Source organism: Gossypium hirsutum, chromosome D03, assembly GCF_007990345.1.
Source record: "Gossypium hirsutum isolate 1008001.06 chromosome D03, Gossypium_hirsutum_v2.1, whole genome shotgun sequence".
NCBI classification, from domain to species: domain Eukaryota; kingdom Viridiplantae; phylum Streptophyta; class Magnoliopsida; order Malvales; family Malvaceae; genus Gossypium; species Gossypium hirsutum.
In genome coordinates, this window is record NC_053439.1 from 8,007,221 (window position 1) to 8,028,755 (window position 21,535).

At 32.6% G+C, this 21,535-nt stretch overlaps 2 protein-coding genes and 1 long non-coding RNA gene across 4 annotated transcripts; 2 read left to right on the forward strand and 1 right to left on the reverse strand.

Annotated features, from left to right (window-relative positions):
- Positions 1–12,380: 12,380 nt before the first annotated feature.
- On the reverse strand, positions 12,381–18,698 carry LOC107950569 (uncharacterized). The gene is made up of 3 exons (XM_016885450.2): positions 17,947–18,698; positions 17,263–17,342; positions 12,381–12,686 (listed from the first exon to the last, which is right to left on the reverse strand). Exons 1-3 carry the CDS (start codon positions 18,058–18,060, stop codon positions 12,617–12,619), a joined length of 264 nt encoding a protein of 87 aa, XP_016740939.1. The 5' UTR covers positions 18,061–18,698; the 3' UTR covers positions 12,381–12,616.
- LOC107926259 (3-oxoacyl-[acyl-carrier-protein] synthase II, chloroplastic-like) lies at positions 13,443–14,706 on the forward strand. 2 transcript variants are annotated; one of them, XM_041089712.1, is made up of 4 exons: positions 13,443–13,652; positions 13,735–13,938; positions 14,035–14,145; positions 14,237–14,706. In XM_041089712.1, the coding sequence occupies exons 1-4, from the start codon at positions 13,539–13,541 to the stop codon at positions 14,264–14,266; spliced, it is 459 nt and encodes a 152-aa protein (XP_040945646.1). In that variant the 5' UTR covers positions 13,443–13,538; the 3' UTR covers positions 14,267–14,706. The 2 variants fall into 2 exon arrangements, with proteins under 2 accessions (XP_040945646.1, XP_016712550.1); XM_016857061.2 differs by having other exon boundaries at positions 14,035–14,706.
- On the forward strand, positions 14,950–15,669 carry LOC121215333 (uncharacterized). Its single transcript, XR_005911136.1, has 2 exons — positions 14,950–15,175; positions 15,326–15,669. It is a non-coding gene; the product is annotated as an uncharacterized lncRNA (long non-coding RNA).
- Positions 18,699–21,535: the final 2,837 nt, after the last annotated feature.

Genomic DNA, 21,535 nt, shown 5'->3' on the forward strand with positions numbered 1-21,535 from the left:
AGGCCCGGCCCGTTTTCTAAACGGACCTCTTTTTTTTGCCCAAACACATATTTCGGGCCTATATTTTTACCCGAACCCTCCCATATTTCGGGCGGGCCGTCCGGCCGGGCCGCCCATCCCATGAACACCTCTAATAAAAAGTCTTTAAATTTTTTTAAAAAAAATATTTTTTTTCACTTGAGTATTTAAACTTTCAAAATGTATAAAAAAATGTTCTTAAACTTATTCAAAAAAAGCAATTAAGATCCTGCTTTTTTTTTTTACTTGAACTGCCAAAATACATCAAAAAGACTAGGGCGGATCTGGGTGGCTGGCAAGGGCCCGACCCCCCTAAAAAAAAAAATTTTCATTTAGGCCTTTTATAATTTATAAAATTTTAAATTAGTAATGGTAAAATTGTACTTTAGCCCCCAAAAATGATAAAAATTTGATTTAATCTCCTACAAATTCTAAAGATATAGACTATTAAAATGACAAAATTGTATTTTTGCTATCATAAAAATATATAATTTAATTTTCCTCTCCCAAAAAATTTTCTGACTTCGCCTCTGCCCCAAGACATATTTCTAGATCCGCCATTACAAAAAGCCCTTTGACCTTTAACTTTAATGATTGACCATTAAAGTTAATTACACCTAACCTTTTTCAATTAAATCCACCACGTGTCACACCCACAGCATGAAATGTGGCAAAAAAGAAGAAGATAAAAATCAATAAAAGTTATAAAAATTATTAAATTTTAATAAAAAATATAAAAATATCAAAAATCGTAAAAAATTATAAAAAAATTGTAAAATTTTATAAAAATCGTAAAATAAATTTATAAAATATATAGGAATATAGAAAAAAATTTATAAAAGTTTATAAATTCATAAGAAAATTATAGAAAATCTAAAGAAATATAAAACTTGTAATAAAATTATAAAAATTATTGTACTAAAAGAAGTATTTTATAATTTTTTTATAACTTTAACAGCCAACCATTAAAGTTAATGGTCAAATGGCCTTTTTCAGTGGCGGATCCAGAAATACGACTTAGGAGGCCAAGGGCAAAGTTTGAAATATTTTGGGGGGGCCGGAATTAAATTATATATTTTTATGATAGTAAAAGTGCAATTTCGTCATTTTAATAGTCTATATCTTTATAATTTTTAGAGGATTAAATCAAAATTTTATCATTTTGGGGGAGAAAGTGTAATTTTATCATTACTAATTTAAAATTTTATAAATTAAAAAGGACCTAAATGGAAAATTTTCCATTTTAGTGAGACTGGCCCCTACCAGCCCCCTAGATCCGCCCGTAGCCTTTTTGATGCATTTTGGCAGTTCAAATATCCAATTTAATGCAACAAAAAATTTAGAGGCTTAATTGCTATTTTTGAAAAAATTTGAGGATTTTTTACACACTTAAGCCAAAAAAAAATTCAAGCAATTGCCTAATTAATCCCCAATAAAAAGGAATAAAGACATTACTTTGTTGTCTTTGATACAATTGCCATCAATTACAAATTTTGCAAAGTCATAGATTGGTGACTACTTTAATAGAATGGATTTCATTTTAAAATAAACCATCAATGTAATATACCATATCACGGTGATATTGATAGATAAATGAAAAAATAAGTAGATAATTTGCCACTTTCTCTGTTAGACTTAGATCACAGTGATATTGATAGATAAATTTCAACATATACTATATTGTAAATATAAAATATCCTAGTTCTAACTTTAATTTAAAAGAGTTAAAAAAAGATAAATGTTTTCAAATTCTCTCAAACACTTCTTTCTTAGGTTTCATTTGGTTCAACATTCAGTTGCAGTGAGGCACGATTGGAGTAACTTTTTCACTTCAAACACATTGAAATTTTGTTTTGATGGACTGGTGCAATGCGGTTGGACATTTCAAATCTCACTGAAGTGCCAGTCTGTGGACTGAAGCTTGGAATCCAGTATAGGGTAGTGAAAAAGCAAGATTTTTGGTTTGACAACAATGTCCATATTTTTATCTATGATTTTCCTTTTTTACCCTTAAAAGTTGAAACAATTGGTTACCCAACCTTATTTGTTTTCATGTTTGAGAAACTTTAACATGTTATTGAGGGTTTTTCCTTGCTCTGTTGCTCAATTCATGGTTGTGGCCGCCACTTGGTTCAAGCATTAAAGGTTAGTTTTTCATGTATTTAGGTGTTGTTTACAATTCATGATTTAGATAATTTTGATGTTGTGTGCTTGTTTGTTTGTGGTTTTTTTTATATTGTTTTGCTCTACTCATTTTATTCTAATTTTGTTGGGTTCTTTTTGTTTATTGCTTTGGTTTGTTGTGGTGCTATTTTGATCTACACACTACCTTTTAGTTTCTTGGTTCTATTGTCGAATCCATATTTGACACTTTCTCAAGCATATACTCGAGGTACTCCTCCAACATTACTATCTCATTAGCCAATCCAAGCTCTTAAAATAAAGGAATCAAACAATATGACAAACAAGTTCTTCACGTGTAGAATGGCTAGCTAATTAGAATTTAGAAACCACACTACCTTTGATTCTAACATTGAAAAAAAAAAACGTGAAGAGTTCAGTTAGTTAGAACCTTCAACCTTTTTTAAACGCCAACCGATTATCATTTCTTTAATTAAAATATATTCCATGTCATCACGATAATCATTTTATATTAAATTGTAATGACTAGAAAGTCAGTGGTGTCGAAAAATCCAGTTTTAGGACTTTATTTTCGTAAATCAAACCTGTAAATATATTTATTTAGTATTTACAAAGTTATATTATAGGTGAATTGAAAGTTCGATAGATAATTTTGCCGAATTAGTGATTAATTAAGGTACAAGAACTAAATTGTAAAAGTAGTAAAAGTTCAAGTATTAAAGATTTTTTAATTAGAAAACAAACTAAGGATCTAAATGGAAATTATCCCATCCTAATAATAATAGTGGACTGTTAAGTAGGTAAATTATACATGTATGTTATAAAATTTAGATTAAAAATAATTAAAATTTGGGAGTGGAAAGAAACAGAAAACACCATCTTTCTCAACACTCTTTCATTTAATTCTTAAGAAGCTCAATGGGGAGGGAAATATTCTTAGGTTTCAACATTTAGTCCTTTAATTTGGTAAGAATTTTAAGTCATTTTCTTGTAATTTTTTTTTTGTTTTTGAGATCATAAGAGCTCAATCTAGCTAGTCCATGTATTAGTTTATAAAAATTTAAAAGTTTTATAAAGTTACCCTTGATGATTTCTTGAATTTTTAGGTGTTAATTTGATATATTTTAAGCTTAGAGGTGAAAAAGGACTGAATTGTGAAGTTAATTGAAAGTTTCGTACATTAGGGACAAAAATGTATAAAATATAAAATTTATTGTTAAGATGAAAATTAGGAGGTTCCTCATGGACTATAGTGAAATTGGATTGAAATTTGGAATTCTAAATTGGAAGTTATGTTAGTCCCGATTTTAGGGACTAAATTGAATAAAATGTGAAATTTGTAAAAATTTACAAATTGAGTGAGAGATTAATTATGTATTGATGGTTTTCTGTGTTTATGTTATTTTGTAGCTAAGGTCAACCTTAATTCCTCAAAAAGGAAGGAAAAAGATAAAGTCGTTGACAAATAGCTCGAAGTTTACGGTTTATATTTCTATAATCCAAATCATTTCAATTGCTGAATTTATGATACTTTTTACATGGTAAGATCATGAGGCGAGTTGGAAATGATAAATCGAGCTGAAACGATTTGATTTGATTAGTTATCTATAATAAGGACTAAATTGAATAGATTTGGAAATATTGTATATTATTGTAATTGTAAAATTGGCTTTGTGTTAAGATGAATTATAATGTTATGCATGTAAATTGGTAATTCGTTTGATGAATTGACAACATTGAATTGAGAAATTAACTTATAAATGAAATTGAGTAAATTGTTACCCTATTAACTGTTCTAGCAGAATCGGATATAGTTGGCATGAGCTATAGGATAGGAAGAGTTTAGGTTACTTTGACTACATGTCAATGAGGAACTGGGTGCCAATTCACTTCGATTATACCAATAAGTATAGAGCACAATTCATATACTTTAGATTCATTCGATGAGGCACTATAACAGCCCAATTTTTCAATGGTGTCGAAAACTGTAGTTTCGAGGCCACCAAATCCGGCGAGTAAGTTTGTAAATATTATTATTTAATATTTATGATTTTAAAAAGGTTTTTGATTTGGTTATTTATGTTTTATAATGATTTATTACCCTAAGGTCAAGTGGTTTTAGAAAGTGAGGTATTGGGACCTCGTTTCTATCAAATGAGTCATAATATTTTTATAAATATTTATAGAGTGTCATTAAGGTGGTATTAAATTTTCGATGAAAAATTTTAATGTTTCGATAGTTAATTAATTAAAAAGGACTAAATTGAAAAAAGTATAAAACTTGCTAATTATAGCAATTAGGTGACGAAATGGTGTAATTATTAATTTAGGAAGGACTTAAGTGATAAATAAGCCCTAAATAATATAGTGGGATGACAAATTGATGGATAAAGACAAAATAATTAAATTATAATGGTAAACTTGTAATTTAGTTGAAATTAAAACAAAATTAAGTAAGAAGAAATAGGTTTTCTTCTTCATTTTCTTCTTTTGTCACTGCCGAAACACCATAGAAATAGCTTGGAGAATCGTTTGAGCATATGAGCTTCCATGTGAGTTCAATTCTTACCCGTTTCTTGTAATTTTTATGTTTTTGAGATCATTGCAACTAGGTCCAGCTAACTCGTACCTTCATTTCTAATTCTGTTAAAAATTTTGGAAGTTTCCATTGATAAATATTAGATGTTTTTGATGAATAACATGGATTTGGAGCTTTGATTGTGTTGTGTGATGATTTTGTAAAGTGATTTTTGTTAAATATTAATTTTAGGATTAAATTATAAAAATGTCAAAATATTAGGGTTTGATAATGAATTTTAGGTTTATTAGGGGCTATATAAGGGCATATAATATTTAGATAGATTATTAATTTGAGAAAATTAGTTAATTTGATAGATTAACTAATTAAGGGATTAAATTGTAAAAATTGGGGTAATTGCGTAAATTCAAAAAATAAAAGGGTATTAACTGTAAAATGGATTTGAAATGAAATATATGCTAATAAATGAGTAATTTTATATTTTAGATCAAGATTCCGTAGATACTCGTGGAAAAAGAAAAATAGCAGAATAGTCCCTAAACTTTTACAATTACTACAATTCAGTCCAGGTAAGTTCGTACTGTTAAAATTTAAAATTTAAATAAATTGATGATTTTTATCATGCATATATTCTATTGTTGGAAATAAATTATTGTTTGAATTATAATATTGAATTGGATATTCATTTTGAATTGAACGCGGGATTTGAGTACATTCGTGATTTGGTGTATGACGGGGGTTTGGAGTGGAGATGGTATTGAAGGGATATATTGGCATTTTACCCAAGTAAACCAGGGTTCAGCATTTGTTACGAACTCTCGTGTTTTACTTTCTGTTTGGCGTGATTGGGTGGATCAGCTCTTATGAGCTTCTTTTTAGTTCTTACGAGCTTCTGTTTAGTTCTTACGAGCTTCTATTTAGCTCTTATGAGCTTTTATTCAGCTTTTGAGCTTCTGTCGACGTATTCGAGAGGACCAGCTCTTATGAGCTTCTGTTGACGATGTACTCTTACCCGTAAGTCGTTCTTCGAATGGAAAAATCTCAGTAAGGTGATTTATTTAATGAATTTGAAAGACATGTTATTTATTTTTTGTATTGATTTGAATACGGATGTATTTATCAATTGAAGTTGTGAATGACAGGGAGTTGTCATGGATGATTTTTTTTATTTGATTTATTATAGTTAGTTCGGTAAGATTTTTGTTTATCTCGTCGAACTTACTAAGCTTCATTAAGCTTACTTATGTTGTTTAATGTCATTGTAGATTTTCAGAAGGTTGGACGATCGGATCGGCACTCAAGTCAGATTATATGGCCTGTATAGGCTATTGTGTTATTTTGGTTAATGTTTGACTTATGTAAATGTTATGAATGATATTTTGTGCAAATAACCAATTTGCAAAGGGTATGAGAATGAGGTATAGTTGTTATGCTAGTATGTGTGGCTTGCATATATTTGATTTGTTGTGGTTGTGGTAACTTTGTTAGGTATTTTGATTTGGTATTGCTTGAATGAGTTGATAAATTGAATTAATGTGTATTTTGAGATTAAATTGTATATAATTGTGGTACCAATGAGGGTACATTGGTTAGGCACATATTAGGTCGGTTTTGATGTGTTTTTAACTCGATTAATGTCATTTTGATTTTATATTTTAGTTAGTATTTGAGTTTCTTAAGGTTCAAGCAATTTGATTATGTTTGTATTAATGTATGATTTGAATGATTTACTATTTCGTTGTCTTGTAATACTCCGTAACCCTGTTCCAGTGACGAATACGAGTTAGAGGTGTTACAGGCACTGGTTGCCAAATTAGTGTAATTGGTTAGATCTGTGTATTCGTCCGAGTCTGAATCAGGTTAATAGGGACGTGAACATGTAAAATAAATGGTACATGAAAATGAATTGAGATAATAAATGATTATGTATATCGGATTTGTAACCTCTGAAAAATTCTATATATGTGAGATAGTTCGATCGATTCAATTTGGAACTTGATGAATGAAAGAATGATATACTTATATTAGCTATTTGGGCATAAATGAAATGATTATATGTGTGATGTTATATCTTGATATATGTTTTGGTAATGTTATTTCATAACATTATGTTTTAGTGTTTTAATTTATTTACGTTAGATTAAAATATTAAGTTATAGAAATATAGCTGAGTTCATACTCAGTGTACGATTTGTTTTCCATGCATAAGTTAGATCTTATTCATTATTTTTACTATTGGCTCAACATCCAACCAACAATCCCGGACTCAACAAAGTTTTTAAAGTTTACCTTGTGTTTTGAAAGGGTATATACCTAGGATCAATTTAGTCAACTGAGGCATCAGATAGCTATTATTCTCTAGGCTTTTTCTAGAAGGGAAATGTTAGGAAGACCTGTGTGGTGTAAGGTTTTCTGAGCTAAGATCATCATCAGGTTCAAGTTCAACAGTCGGTTCAGAGTTTAACCTGTCTAAAATAATGATATCATCCTAATTGGTAGCCACTGTAAGATCAATATCAAGAACATCAACATATACCTTAGCAGACTAGTTATTAACATAAAGGGCAAAGTCAAATGACTTTTGAGAGGGATCATGGTCAGAATTAATGGCTGCATTAGTCGAGGCATTCCTATGTCATTCCAAGGGGGTGGGGGTATCTTTCTACTTATTCTCTATCCCACATGGCTAGATTCATCAAAATCACCAAAATATTCAAGAAAGAAACGTGCATTAGTAGAAGTAAAATCAGTATTAGGAAGACCAATAAACCTTGGTACATTTTTTCTAGGTTGGACAGAGGCTTCCACATAAGTAATAGATCTGATATAAGCTTCTCTGGGCATGAGAACTGTAGAAAGTTCAGCAAGGATTTTTTCAATCTGCTTAGATTGCCTGTTAGTCCACCATTCATGGATTCTTTCACTGGCATGTGCAGCAGTTGTAGGAAATTGTCTATTGATAGCATTATTTAAATCATCATCATCATCAGCAGGAACCAAGTTGAATTTCGTAATAGGGTCAGTGAAGGGATTAGATTGTAGTGAGGTGATACGAGGCAAGCTTGTATGAGGGATGATAGCAAGAGAGTGGGGATCATTATCATCATTTGCTTGTTAAGTGTCGGTTGGAGGGGCTTTCTTATTAAAAGTAACTATGATAGAGGGGGATCATTCTTCACTTCAATTCTCTTCAACATTCATTGAAGGATCCTTTTCATTCACAGATACATTTTCACTAGCATTATTTCCAATAGAATGAATAGGATCGTCGTTACCTTTTTGAACAACAATACTGGAATTCTCACGGTCATCATTCTTGTAACACCCTCCATACCCGACCCGATCACGGAGTCAAGGTATTAGGATGTCACATTCGTTGCCGAAGCAACTACTGAAAATTTCAAATCAATTTATCATATTATTTAATTAATGTAGATCATTAACTAATTTTTAGTAATAATTAAATTTACGATAGAACTAATTATGAGTTAAAGGAGCTCATTAAAACATCCACAATTGATCAAATGCCAAATTGTAAAGTTCATAAAGATTTTTGAATTGTCGTCGCAACGTTGGGGTTTTCACGTCGTGACATTGTGAACTTGTCGTTGTGACGTTGTCTCCATTTTCCTACAAGTTCCACGCTTTATTTTTATTTATTTATTTTATATCATTACATGAATCGTATTCAGATGTCATAATCGTCATTTCATTTTACATATCATCTACTTACATCTATTTCTAATCTCAAGTCCTTACGAAAACATGATATTCAATCAAAGATAACAAAGTTCATAAAATTAACACAAATATTAAAGTTTTACAAATAAGACCATTGGAGGACTTGCACTTGTAAAATTAGTTTACCTACTTTATGTATATTTCATATTTATTTCTAAATTGTGCCAATCAATTTAATTCTTCATAAAAATTTAACAAAGAATTCAATATCACATCAATTAACAATTATTTACTTATTATTTTATCAGTTCTTTTAAAACATATTCACATGTATTAATCATTCTATCACTTACAACTATTTCGAAACATTTCAAATTCATATACTATATATATATATTCATATAATTTTCCTCTTCCTCCTTTCCATTCCACATCCTTTATGTATATATTTGTTAGAATCTTTAGCTTTTAGTGTATAAAATGCTTATATGTAACATTATCTATAATTTCACTATTTACTTACGTGTTTATATCAAAGTTGTCCACTTGAGTCATAGTTATTAAATTATTTATATCTTGCGCTAAAGAATTTGAAATTAAGATTTTCTTGATGTTTTTGAAACTAGACTCAAATATATTTTTACCATAAAAATTTAAGAATTTATAATTTACCCAATAAGTACAGTAAATTCTTCAAATTTGTCCCTGTTCTGTTGCTTGACAGCTTCGACATTTCTTTACTAAAAATTAATTATCTCTTCGTTTGAGGCTTGGATGATGTTTCCGTTTGTTTCTTTTAAAAATAGACCCATTAAGAATTCAAAAATATAAATTTAAAACCCTAATCATTTTCTTTTTTTACAATTTTTGATGATTTTTCAAAGTCAGAACAGGGGAACCAGAAATCAATCTGACATTGTCTCACAAAAATTCATATATCTCATAATATGAAATTCTTTTGCTTACATCGTTTTTTCTATGTAAAACTAGATTCAATAGGCTTTAATTTCATACTTTAATTAACCCATAATTCAATTTTTACAATTTTTGGTGAATTTTCAAAGTTAGACTACTGTTACTGTCCAAAACTGTTTTAGTGCAAAATGTTGATAACCAAGTTTATAACACCCTCCTTTCCTTTCTCTACAATATTTCCCATCACTTCCTCTTATTTCCCTTCACTAACATATTAAGAACATAAAATATTATATAAGAAAACTCTACTTTAACATCAATTTCATATTTTTTCAATAATATCAAACTTAAAAATATATGAAAATCTTGATGTTCTTACCTTGTCCTATTGATTTCAAACTTTAACTTGATTTTCTCTCTCCTCCAACTTCCATTTTCTTGAATCCAAGGTGATTTTCTTGTTCTCCATAGTCTCCTTATCACTTTTCTCTCTTGGTGATTATGAAAATTCCTTGAAATTCTAAGTGAAAATGGTAGATTTTTGGTAAAAAAACCAAATTGTAAAGACAACAAAGTTTTCTTCTTCTCTCCCCCTCACTCACGTTGGAAAGATGGAGGATCCTCTCTTTTTTGTTTTTTCTTCATCTTTCTCTCTTTTTATACTAGCTATTTATAATAAAATAGTAGTAAAATATCTCATCAAAATATTAATAAAGTAATATTTATCTAATTAAATAATTATAAAATAACATCAAAATATCTCCAACATCATCATTGCCTTCTAGAGTTTTCTCTCTTTCTAATTGATCATTTTGTCCTTTATAATCTTTTAAAATTTCATCCTTGAATCATCGTTTAATTTGGTAAAATTGTAATTTAGTTTATTATACTTTTTTTGCTTATTCAATTTGGTCGTTATTAATCCATTTTCCTTAATTTCTAGATCCTTCTACCTTTAAGATATTTGCACTATTGGCCTTTCACTTCAACTTTTCTATATTTATACTTATGCCATAAAAATTTTCACATATTTACAATTTAGTCCATTCCTTAATTTAATACATTATGTCTTGCTTCTTGATTTAACTTTCTTTTGGTATCTTGCAACTTTCGTTTTCATTGATCTTATAAATTTTTTTCGCTAAGATTTTATCTCATATTATTTACTACAAAGGGGGTTTTAAGGATATTACAATTCTCATGACCATCACTGACTATTACCATCAAAACCCACGTTACCAACTCTAAAATGAAAGCGTCCTCTTGAAAATAGATAAGAAGAACTAGTACGCACCAAAATAAAGAGGACCAATTCTACAATCTACGGGTTCCTTTAGCTCTTGAGGGTCGTATGGTACCTCTGAAATGGATTTGGTTCACGTAAAATTCTATTTCATGTTACAAGTTGGACAACCATATAGCGGCTCAAACACATGGCAAAGTGCAAGATGCTTCGCGAAGTGTCAAGTGCAAGATGCAAGTTGACTCCACAAAGTGGCAAGGTGCGAGCTGACTCTGCAAAGAGGCAAGATGCGAGATGGCACTGCGAAGTGGCAGGGTGCGAGCTGACGAGCTGACTCTGTAAAGAGGCAAGATGCGAGATGGCACCGCGAAGTGGCAGGGTGCGAGCTGACTCTGTAAAGAGGCAAGATGCGAGATGGCACCGCGAAGTGGCAGGGTGTGAACTGCAGCTGAAACTTTGGTTCATGCACGTTCTATCTAGTTTGCGTGCTAGTTTTTTTTGTTTAGTTCCTTGTAGTTTCATTCAGTTAAGAATGAAATTGGTTTGTTTATGTTTTGATGTGTTTAGGTGGTGATTTATATAACCAGCTTATGTGCAAGCAAAGTTTTGCAAGTTACAAAGTTACTAGTGGGAGTAGTTAAAGGTTTGGTTGTATTTGGTTTTGGTTTGACCATATATGTTGTGTTTTTAAAGAAATGAAATACAGATCAGCTCAACAACGTTTTTGCTCCTTTGTTCTCTGTTCCTCTTTGAAAAACACCAACATTTCAGAACCCAAACTTTGTCTTATCTCCTCCATTTTCTCATTTAGCCTTACCTTCAATCTCTTGATTGTCGTGAGTACTGTTGCTTCCTGTACGGTCAATTGTATCACATCTGATGCAAACTTTACAAACCCACCCATTGTCTGACTCCATCTCTTTGTATAACACAACTAGCAGTCAGAGGTCTCCATGGGTTAATATCAAGACGAACTCGTAGAAATTTGGTGTTTCTTGGATGACCTCCGTTATCATCAACTTGTATAATTCTCCTCGCTATTTGCCCAAGATGATAAGCAACGAAGGGTCTAAGGTGCTCCAGGAGGAGGCCCCAAATTACATATTTAGATAGTATAACTTTATTAACTTTAAAAGATATTTACGAAATTTGACTTATACCAATTAATTTGAAACTTCCACGAATGGTATATATTTTATTAAGAAGCTAGAAATTAAACTGTAATATATATTTAAAAAAATCAAAAAAGATATGTGCCAATTTTAAAATAAAAACAATACATCCACCACTATGATCATAAATCTTGTGCATTAATCTAAAACTGGAAATTTTATGAAGGATAGAACATCAAAAAGTTATTGAACACCAAGGGAAAAGCTTATTCAATTCATATGATGAAAAGAACTACGAAGACTTGAAGCCATTCAATTCCCACTCTTTACAAGGCTATCTTCTCGCTATCAGAATCTCTCATGTCTTAAACAAAAAAAAAGAAAAGAAAAGAAAAGAACCTCTCATGTGAATGCTCATTCAACCATACAATAAAGTAGACACAGGAAAACGGAAGTATATTTTGAATAGCTTATAATTGTACCTTAATCGAATATGATCTAACAGCATAGATTATGTATCATCTGAAAGCAGTTGTTTATATTGCAACTACATCCAAACACGACATTAAATATGGAGCATCATTGGCCTCTTGAAATGATTGGTTCCGAGGATACATTCATAACCAACTTAGTTTTGGGGCTTGAAATTTGCATACCTCCACCCACCATAACCTCAAGCAGAAAATCATAAATGGAAGCAATACGATTTTCCAGTAAAAGGACAATACCATTCAACAAAGAATAAATAACTGTGTATTGCAAATGAGAGAAAACCAGCATTTGAATAGATAATAGTCACTGCAATACTTCTAAAAATCTTTGTTCACACACTCCTACTTATTGCCAAGAGAGCCTTATATCAGTGACATTCAGAACATCTACCTTTCTCGTAGATGACTGATATGAAAAGTGTCCTCCAGTAACAGCAACAATCAAAATCTAAAAGAAAGTGCAAAAAAGGGCATTTCATTCAAGCTCCACCTCCCTCTTTGGGGGATCCAGCTGCAAATAGGTGTATGGCTCTGTTGGTTCCTCCCTGCACAGCACCAAGCGTAAATTTTCAAAATTGAAGCACTACATTCCTTGAAATATAAATCAGAAATAGTTATATAGGGTCAAATAAAACAGCTTGCAAGGTGTAACTGAATAGGACCCAGTTTTGAACATCCTGAGAGTAGAAGACTCAGTAAAATATAACAACAGACTTAAAAGAACTTTCATTCAATCAGTTGCCCTACTTGCATCTACAACTGCGTTACTCAGCTCAAAATTATGCTCTCATACCCACATCTGAATACGCGAGACTAACAACATGTTTGGTTTGGTGTATTGGCTAAGCCAATACACCCCTAATCGGTGGACCCCACCTAATCCCTCTCTATCCCGTGTTTGGTTTAAAGTATTGGTAATACGGGTGTAATCGGTTACTTTCCTAATCGGTGAAAATCACCGATTTCTATTCCCCCCCATTTTGCCCAGATTAGGAACGACTTCAGCAAACCCTCCCTGTTTTACCCTCCCCGATCCCCTGTGTTCCTCTTCCGTTCCTTCAAGCTTGCTCCCCCCATTTCATTTCTTTTCTTTTTTGGCCGATTTGCTTTCTGTCGATTTGCTCTCTGTTTTACCCTCCCGATTGCCTTCCCTATTGTCTTCCTTCCTTCTACCTTCTGCCCATTTGCTCAAGTTTCGACTGATTTCCTTCTACCTTCTCCCTTCTTTTCTTTTTCTTTACAACTTATCTGTCACTCTTTCGATTGGCCTTCTCAACCAGTCGACACTCTTTCGATTGCTCTCAAGTAGTGGGTTTCGACACTCTTTCGACCGATTGCTCTCTCGAAAGGTAAAGGTTACTGCCTTGTTAGTGCAAAGACGAGTGGTTGTGACCGGGATGGGAGTAGTAACTCCGCTTGGACATGAGCCTGATGTTTTCTATAACAACCTGCTCGAGGGTGTTAGTGGTATAAGTGAAATCGAGACTTTTGACTGCGCTCAATTTCCGAAAGTAAGTTGTCTTTGGTTGGGATCTCTTGTTTTGCTCTTGTTTGTACTGCTGCTCGTTCTTACTGCTCCTGTTTTCTCTCCAGAGGATTGCTGGAGAGATCAAATCTTTCTCAACTGATGGATGGGTCGCACCAAAATTTTCCAAGAGGATGGACAAATTTATGCTTTATTCTCTTACTGCCGGAAAGAAAGCTTTGCAAGATGGGGGAGTAAATGAAGATGTAATGGAGGAGTTAGATAAAACGAAATGCGGAGTTTTGATTGGTTCAGCAATGGGTGGCATGAAGGTAAAATCTTTTTCTAAAAGAAGGAAAGTGTCATGGTATATAGTTTTCTTTCTATATCCATCTATTCATATACATTGCTTGTTGTGGAATGAACAGGTTTTCAACGATGCGATTGAAGCTTTGAGGATCTCATACAGGAAGATGAATCCTTTTTGCGTACCGTTTGCTACAACAAATATGGGTTCTACAATGCTTGCAATGGATTTGGTTAGCTTAAATTTAGATTCTGCAATGTTAAGATAGACCTTGATGGATGTTAAAATTTCGAGTTTGAGCTTTAAACTGATGATTTCTTCAGGGATGGATGGGTCCTAATTATTCAATCTAGGCTTTTATATGTATATTATTTTTGCATGACCTCTATATGCACCTGAACGATGTATATGTACCTGAACGATAATATTTTATATGATATTGATAATATTAAGAAGTCTTAATTGCAATGACCTCTATATGCCTTAAGAGTATGATTTTTCATTTGAGAAAATGGTTATGCTGTGTTTATTTTACTTCATTTCTATCTTTTAATGAGAAAGAAGAGGCCCTTGTTTTCAATGTTGAGTGTTGAAATATAAGTCCAATTAGCATGGTTTTAAGTCCTAAGGTAGTCAGCATTGAGTTATTCTTAATGTTTAGCATGATCTTCATGTTTTGGCATCTGTTGGGGTATGCTTGATTGATTTCCCTTGATATATGATATTGATTGACTTTACATTGGGTTTTATTATGAATTAGGGATACACTAGTTTACATGTAGAGAATGCTGTCTTTGCTTAGTGTGACTGTTTTATCTGTCACGTTTTTACTGTTAGTGCATCTAGTTTCCAAGCATATAATAACTTAAAGCATTATTTAGTATTTAGTTATTTGTAAGCTGTCTTTAATTATCTGTTAGTGAAGTAAGTACTCACTTTTTGCTTCATTGACCAAGCTTTAACTGACCTATATCAAGTTGCGTTATGTTTCTTGAGGATTACTTCTTAGCTGTCTTTCCCGGTAGAACTTGCTAAATGATTGGCAATAGAGATTTCCTTTAACCGTCCAACCATTTTTTGATCGGCCAGTTGTTGTAATTACAACTTTCTTTTGGATTTTACAAGTTCCCTACTATCTTGATGAAGCTACAGGATGGGGTTTGGAAGTATCTGAGCTTAAGAAACAACTGCAGGAAGCCAAGTCTAATGGCATCACTGTTAGGGTCTTGGTTGTAATAAATCCAGGCAACCCAACAGGACAGGTATCAATGAAATGCTTTCAGAAAAGTATATTATAAATGAAAAAGGTTCATGCAATTTCATTTTTCTATTATTTCATTTACGGAATGTGAATGAGCTTATACAAAGTTTGAAATTTTGACACAGAATATAAACTCTTTTACTGTCTCCAGGGTATTATGGAGAGTGTGGAAAAAGGGGAGGTTACATGGAGGTTACTGGGTTTGGTGCTGATGTGAGGGAGCATATATACAAATTAGCATCTGTGAATGTGTGTTCTAACATCACTGGTCAAATTCTTGCTAGTCTTGTAATGAGTCCACCTAAGGTTATATCTTTTGCCATTTAAAGCCAGTTATCTGTTTGTATTCAAATGACATTGGATGTATGACATAGGACTAAATAGATTTTGAGCTTTGACAAGCTGCTTATAAGCATTGTTTCTTATAGAAGAAACACATTATTGGAGAAAGCTTTTGAATCTCCCAACTATTGGATTTGGGTTTCTTTTTGACAATTTGTTTATTGTGCTTTTGTTTAGATGATGAGAAAGGAAAGTCAAGAATTATATTTACTCGTTAAGTTAAATGAAGATATTTGTAATTTAAAAAAATAAAAATTCAATATAAATTTAAAATAAGAGTTTAACTAAAAAATAAGAGTTAGTGGCAAAAATTAATAAAATTTAAATTTTAGTGGTAAAATTAATAAAATTAATAAAATAAGAGTTTAACAGATATTTGTAACTTAATTTTTATGTTATTGAATTTTACCACTAAAATTTAAATTTTATTAATTTTTGCCACTAAGTTACAAATTTACTCATATTTTTTTAAAAAATAACGGCAAATATAAATAAAAATAAAGTACAGTGACAAATTTCAATATTTATCTATAGTATGATGATAATTTCGCACTTTAATATTTTTTAAGAAAACAATATTTGAATTTTTTAGAATGGTACGGTAAAAAAAATTTAAAACATAATTATTGTGCCAGCTATTTTAAAATTTTTACCAAACACAAGTATTCCAATTATTAAATAATATGGTAATTTAAAATAATTTTAGTACAAGATCATATATATCTAATATAATTAATCGTCATTAATTTAAATTTATATTAAATAAGTAATTGAAAATATATATTTTATTAAATTATATTTAATAATAATTATGTTAAATTATATTTCATAGTATTATATATTATGATTTTAAAAAATTCATATAAGAATATTTAATATTAAGAATTTTATTAAATTATATATTTTAATTAAAATATATTTAATAGTAATTATGTTAATTTATATTTTTCAGTATCATATATTATGATTTCAATAAATTAATATAAGAATATTAATTATTAAGAATTTTATTAAATTATATATTTTAATTAAAATATATTTAATAAAAATTATGTTTAAATATGATTAAATTATTTATTATTGATAATAATAATCTTATTATAATTTAAATAACAATAACAATAATCATTTACCAAAACAAATTTATGCTAAGGGTATTCTAATCATTTTAGTTTTTTCCATTATGCTATTACACCTCTATTACATTCAACCAAACACAAGATTACTATTACGCCTCTATTCCATTACATTCAACCAAACAGTTGATTTGCTATTACACCTCTAATCCAATACACCTTTAATCCAATACACCTCTAATCCAATACACCTCTAATCCAATACAGCGAACCAAACGCACCCTAATATTTTAGGCAAAAACAAAGAGTAAGAGCAACATGCATCTAGGAAAATAAAAACTAAACTAAGCCTTTAATCATCAATCATACATATCTGTGAAATTCATTAGTCTAGTCCTACTGCAGATCCCTGTACTAATATTAAGTTTGAAAGTTAGTCTTCATACTAGTGTCAATCCGAAACATGTGTCAATGCAAATGCCACATTGGCACTTTTTAACAGCATTTACTAACATTATCATTGATTAGACGGAAATTTTTAAATCAAATAAGAGGACTAAATTGACAACATTTTAAGTAGTGAGACTACATTTCAACCTTGATACGAGTACAAAGACAGCAGCAAAACTAGACCAAATTCATTCTGTTATAAACACTTAATCAAACCTACCCAGGTTTAGAACGCATGCACTGCCAAAAGAGCTTAAAAGGTCCTGGAACGGTCTTAAATGGGTTCCCCTCAAAACAAGCCTGCACCAAACAAGCAAATTTAAACAAGAACGTTGATCCAAAAAGCTGACCAGTAAGTGCTCAAAACATGAACATCAGGAGGAGAATGTTATTTAGACAAGGACCATGGCAAGATCCTTCTACTTCTTTCTCACTCCCCCAAATCTTGTGTCAATAGTTTAACAAAAAGGATCTCAACATACAAACCGTTCTCTAAGACCCAAAAACAGCTTCAGCTAGCACCTTGCCAAAGAACATCTCAATGTACATAAAATTAATCTGTTCGTTTCGTGGAATTTTTGCAGGAGTTGAACCAATATAATTATATAATATCATTGATACATAGGAGAGTAAATCATATCAAAATGACAATTATCAAATTTCTTGGCTCTAAACTTTCTCTTTAAAAGTTGAGAATTTGGGAAAACCACAATTTCATAGAGAAATAAATAAGTGGGTAAAAATCTCAGGTCCCCCCACCCCAACTTAAGTTAGATCAGAGTTTAGCTTCAGAAGTCAAGCTTACTGGTTCCTCTCTATGCCCCAAAACAATATACATATGAAATACGAAAAAAAATTCCCATTTTCCATTTTTTTAGAATAGAAGAAAAGGAAAAAGAAATACTTGGATAACATCTTCAGCTCGATCGTTGCAACGATGAGCCTTAGGTTGCCGATGCTCCCCTTCTGGCATTCCCCATGGGCTCTCTCTCCTTGGCACTGGCCTTGTCTCACCCATCTCTTCCTTCTCTCTGCCAACACTGTTTTTTTCTTCTTTCAGCTATTTGTCTCTCTGACCATTCTACTGTTTACAAACTACACACAAAGAAAAGGATCCCTTCTCCATTGTAGGCTTGTAATCCACTTCGCACTAGGTTTGGCCCATTTATAAATACCATTTATTTTTTAATGAACAATCCATATACTACACTTTTTTAATGGGCTCTCTGGTATGCGAGAAACTTGCTACTACATGAAAGTAAATTCCAAACAACCGAAGTCCTAGCCATGCCTTTTGCCAAGGATATGAGATTTCATAGTGTTACTTTAGAGGGAGATACCAAAATCTATCATCAACAAATTTAATGGCAATCGAGAACATAGATCTCATATTAGTGCCTATATTCATGATATAAGAACCCTTGCTTCAACTTTTGACAGTTTTGTCTTTTCACATGTTTTCAAAGAGCAAAACCAGGTGGCTCATTCTCTGGCTAAACATGGAATACGGACCCAAGCTGATAATTAGTGTTGGGTGGAAGAAGTACCTGAAGAAGTTCGTCATCTGGTGGATGGTGACCGGAGATGGGCGGTATAGTGAAGGGTCTTGTTTAATCATCTTAGCTGTTTCTGTCTACCGAGTTGTGTGCTTCGGCCTTATTGGGTAGCTGAATGGTGTTTTTTATTAATAATAAACCAGTCTTTTATTTTAAAAAAAGAAGTAAAATCTAAAAAATATAGTTAAAATAAAATAATTATAGTATATTATATTATTGTTACAAAGTTTTAATATAACGAAAAGACTTATAATTAAGTATAACAAAATATTTAAAATATGACTTAATATGATTGAACAAAAATTAAGATAAATCAGTGGACATACAATCTAGGAGCGATTTGGACCTCCAAAGGATTCTGCATTACGGCTGTGAATTCATGTTTTTCAGTCAAATCCACACATTCTCCAAAACACTTAAAGTTGAAATGCCAGACTAAGTTTGCCACAGAATACTTTAAGTGAAGCATTGCCAAACGATATGCCGGACACATCCTTTTTCCCTACCCCAAATGGCATCATCTTAATCTCTTTTGTTCCACTAATATCAAAATCACCATTGTTTAAGAATCTCTCAGGCTTGAACTCCATTGGATTTTCCCATACATTCGGATTCCGACCCATTTCCACCACTATAAAAATTACAATACTGTTCTTTGGAACTAAAAACCCACCCAAAACAACATCTTTCGTTACCGTATGTGGGATTAGAAAATGGTTAGGAGGATGACACCTTAAACTTTCTAAGGTAATGGCTCTAAGATATGTCATCTTCCTCAAATCTTCATCCTTAATCTCTACTTCCCCGTCTGAGACAACCCCTTTGATTTCCTTGAATAACTTGTCTTGAATATGTGGTGTTAAAGTATAACCTGAGTAGGTTTAATACTATTTTCATTTTTTTTAAGAATAGTAATGGCTTGATACAGCATTTATAGCAATAGCTGTGAAGCTGTTGGTTTCTTTAACAGAAAAACTACTAACAAACTAACTGCTATCTTAACTGTCAACTATCTTTGATATATTCTAACATTCTCCTGGTTGTCAAAATCTTTGGAAATTGAGTCTTTTGTTGTGACTCGAAGAGCTTGTCGAAAATCAGAAAAGTGTTTGGGGGGAATAGGTTTTGTAAGCACATCAACAATTTGGTTAACTGATGGCACATAGTTGATTTGTAGCAGACCATCAATGACCTTTTCTCGAACAAAGTGATGGTCGATCTCAACATGCTTGACTCTTGCGTGATGAGTTGAATTTGCTGCCATAAAAACAGTGGAGGTGTTATCACAGCAGACCACTGGTGTTTGTTCCACAAATACCCCTATTTCCTTTAACAGTTGTTGAACCCACACCAGCTCAGAGACACAATTGGCCAAGCTGCGGTATTTAGCTTCAGAGGATGACCTGGAGACCACGGCCTGCTTCTTTGAGTACCAGGCTATCGGGTTAGGTCCTAAATACACCACGTAACCTATAGTAGAGCGTCTGTCTTCAACTGAAGACGCCCAGTCAGCATCAGAGTAGCAAATCAGCTAAAAGTGTCCCTGTGTAAAAACCAATCCATGTTCCATAGTGCCTACTAGATAACGTAGTACTCGTTTAACTGTCTTCTAGTAAGATTCACTAGGAGAGTTCATATATTGACTGAGTTTGTTGACACAGAAAGAGAGATCAAGCCGTGTAATGCAGAGATATTGAAGCATACCAATAGTGCTGCGATAAAGTTGACCATCAACAGATTTTTGACTATCGGGAGTGACAGTAAGCTTAGGGAGACTAACCATAGGTGTTGGAGTGGTAGCTGCATTTTTCATACCTGTTTTCGAAAGAATCTCTTACACATACTTCTTGTGACTGAAGAACAAACCGTGAGTGGTATACTGCACATCAATGCCGAGAAAGAAGTCGAGATGACCTAAGTCTTTGAGAGTAAATCGGTTGTGAAGTTGACTTATCACACTGTCAATGTCTGCACTCGAACTGCCTGTGAGAACAATATCATCAACGTAAGCCATGAGTAGGAGTTAGCTATTACCAGTAACGCGAATGAACAGGGACGGATTGGCTTTGGAAGCATGAAAGCCTAACTGGCTGACCAAAAATTGTTTAAGAGTGTGAAACCATGCCCTTGGAGCCTGTCGCGGCCCATATAAGGCTTTATTCAGTTTGCACACCAACTGCTGGTTGTTGGGTCAGGACACTTCAAAACCAGGTGGCTGGTCCATGAATATATCTTCAGACAGTTCTCCGTTTAAGAAAACGTTGTTCACATCTACTTGTCGAAAAGGCCATCCCTTCATGATGGCAATAGCAAGAACTGTCCTGATGGTGACTGCTCGAACCACAGGGCTAAATGTGTATCGGAATTCAGTCCCTGCATACTGAGAGTAGTCCTTGGCTACCAGGCGAGCTTTATACCGATCAACAGTACCATCAGCTTTTTTTTTATTTTAAACAACCACTTACATCTAACTGTGCGACGATGTAACGGTAATAGACATAGACTCCAGGTGTTGTTGCGAACAAGAGCTTCTAGCTCAGCATGAACTGCATCACGCCAACAAGTGTGTGCCATAGTTGCATGAATACTAGTTGGGATATCAGGAACCTTACTCATACTGCTTAAATAAGCTTTTGGCTTGAATATTCCAACTTTGCTACGGGTAATCATTGGATGGGAGTTTTGTGGTATTGGGTATAGAGGGGAGGGACTTATTGAGACACGTGGTGAAGGCAGAGGGTTAGTGGGTGCAGGAGATGAGGACTGCATGCTAGACTGAACAAAAGGTGTTGATGTAGGTAAGGTTGAGATAACAGGTGATGGAAAGGGAGAGAGAGTGTTACCCTGAGTATTGGATGAGTAATAATTATGAGAACACGGGCTGGGACTTAGAACGAGCAATTTGGAACTGGTGGACAGACAGTTGTTGGTTAGAGG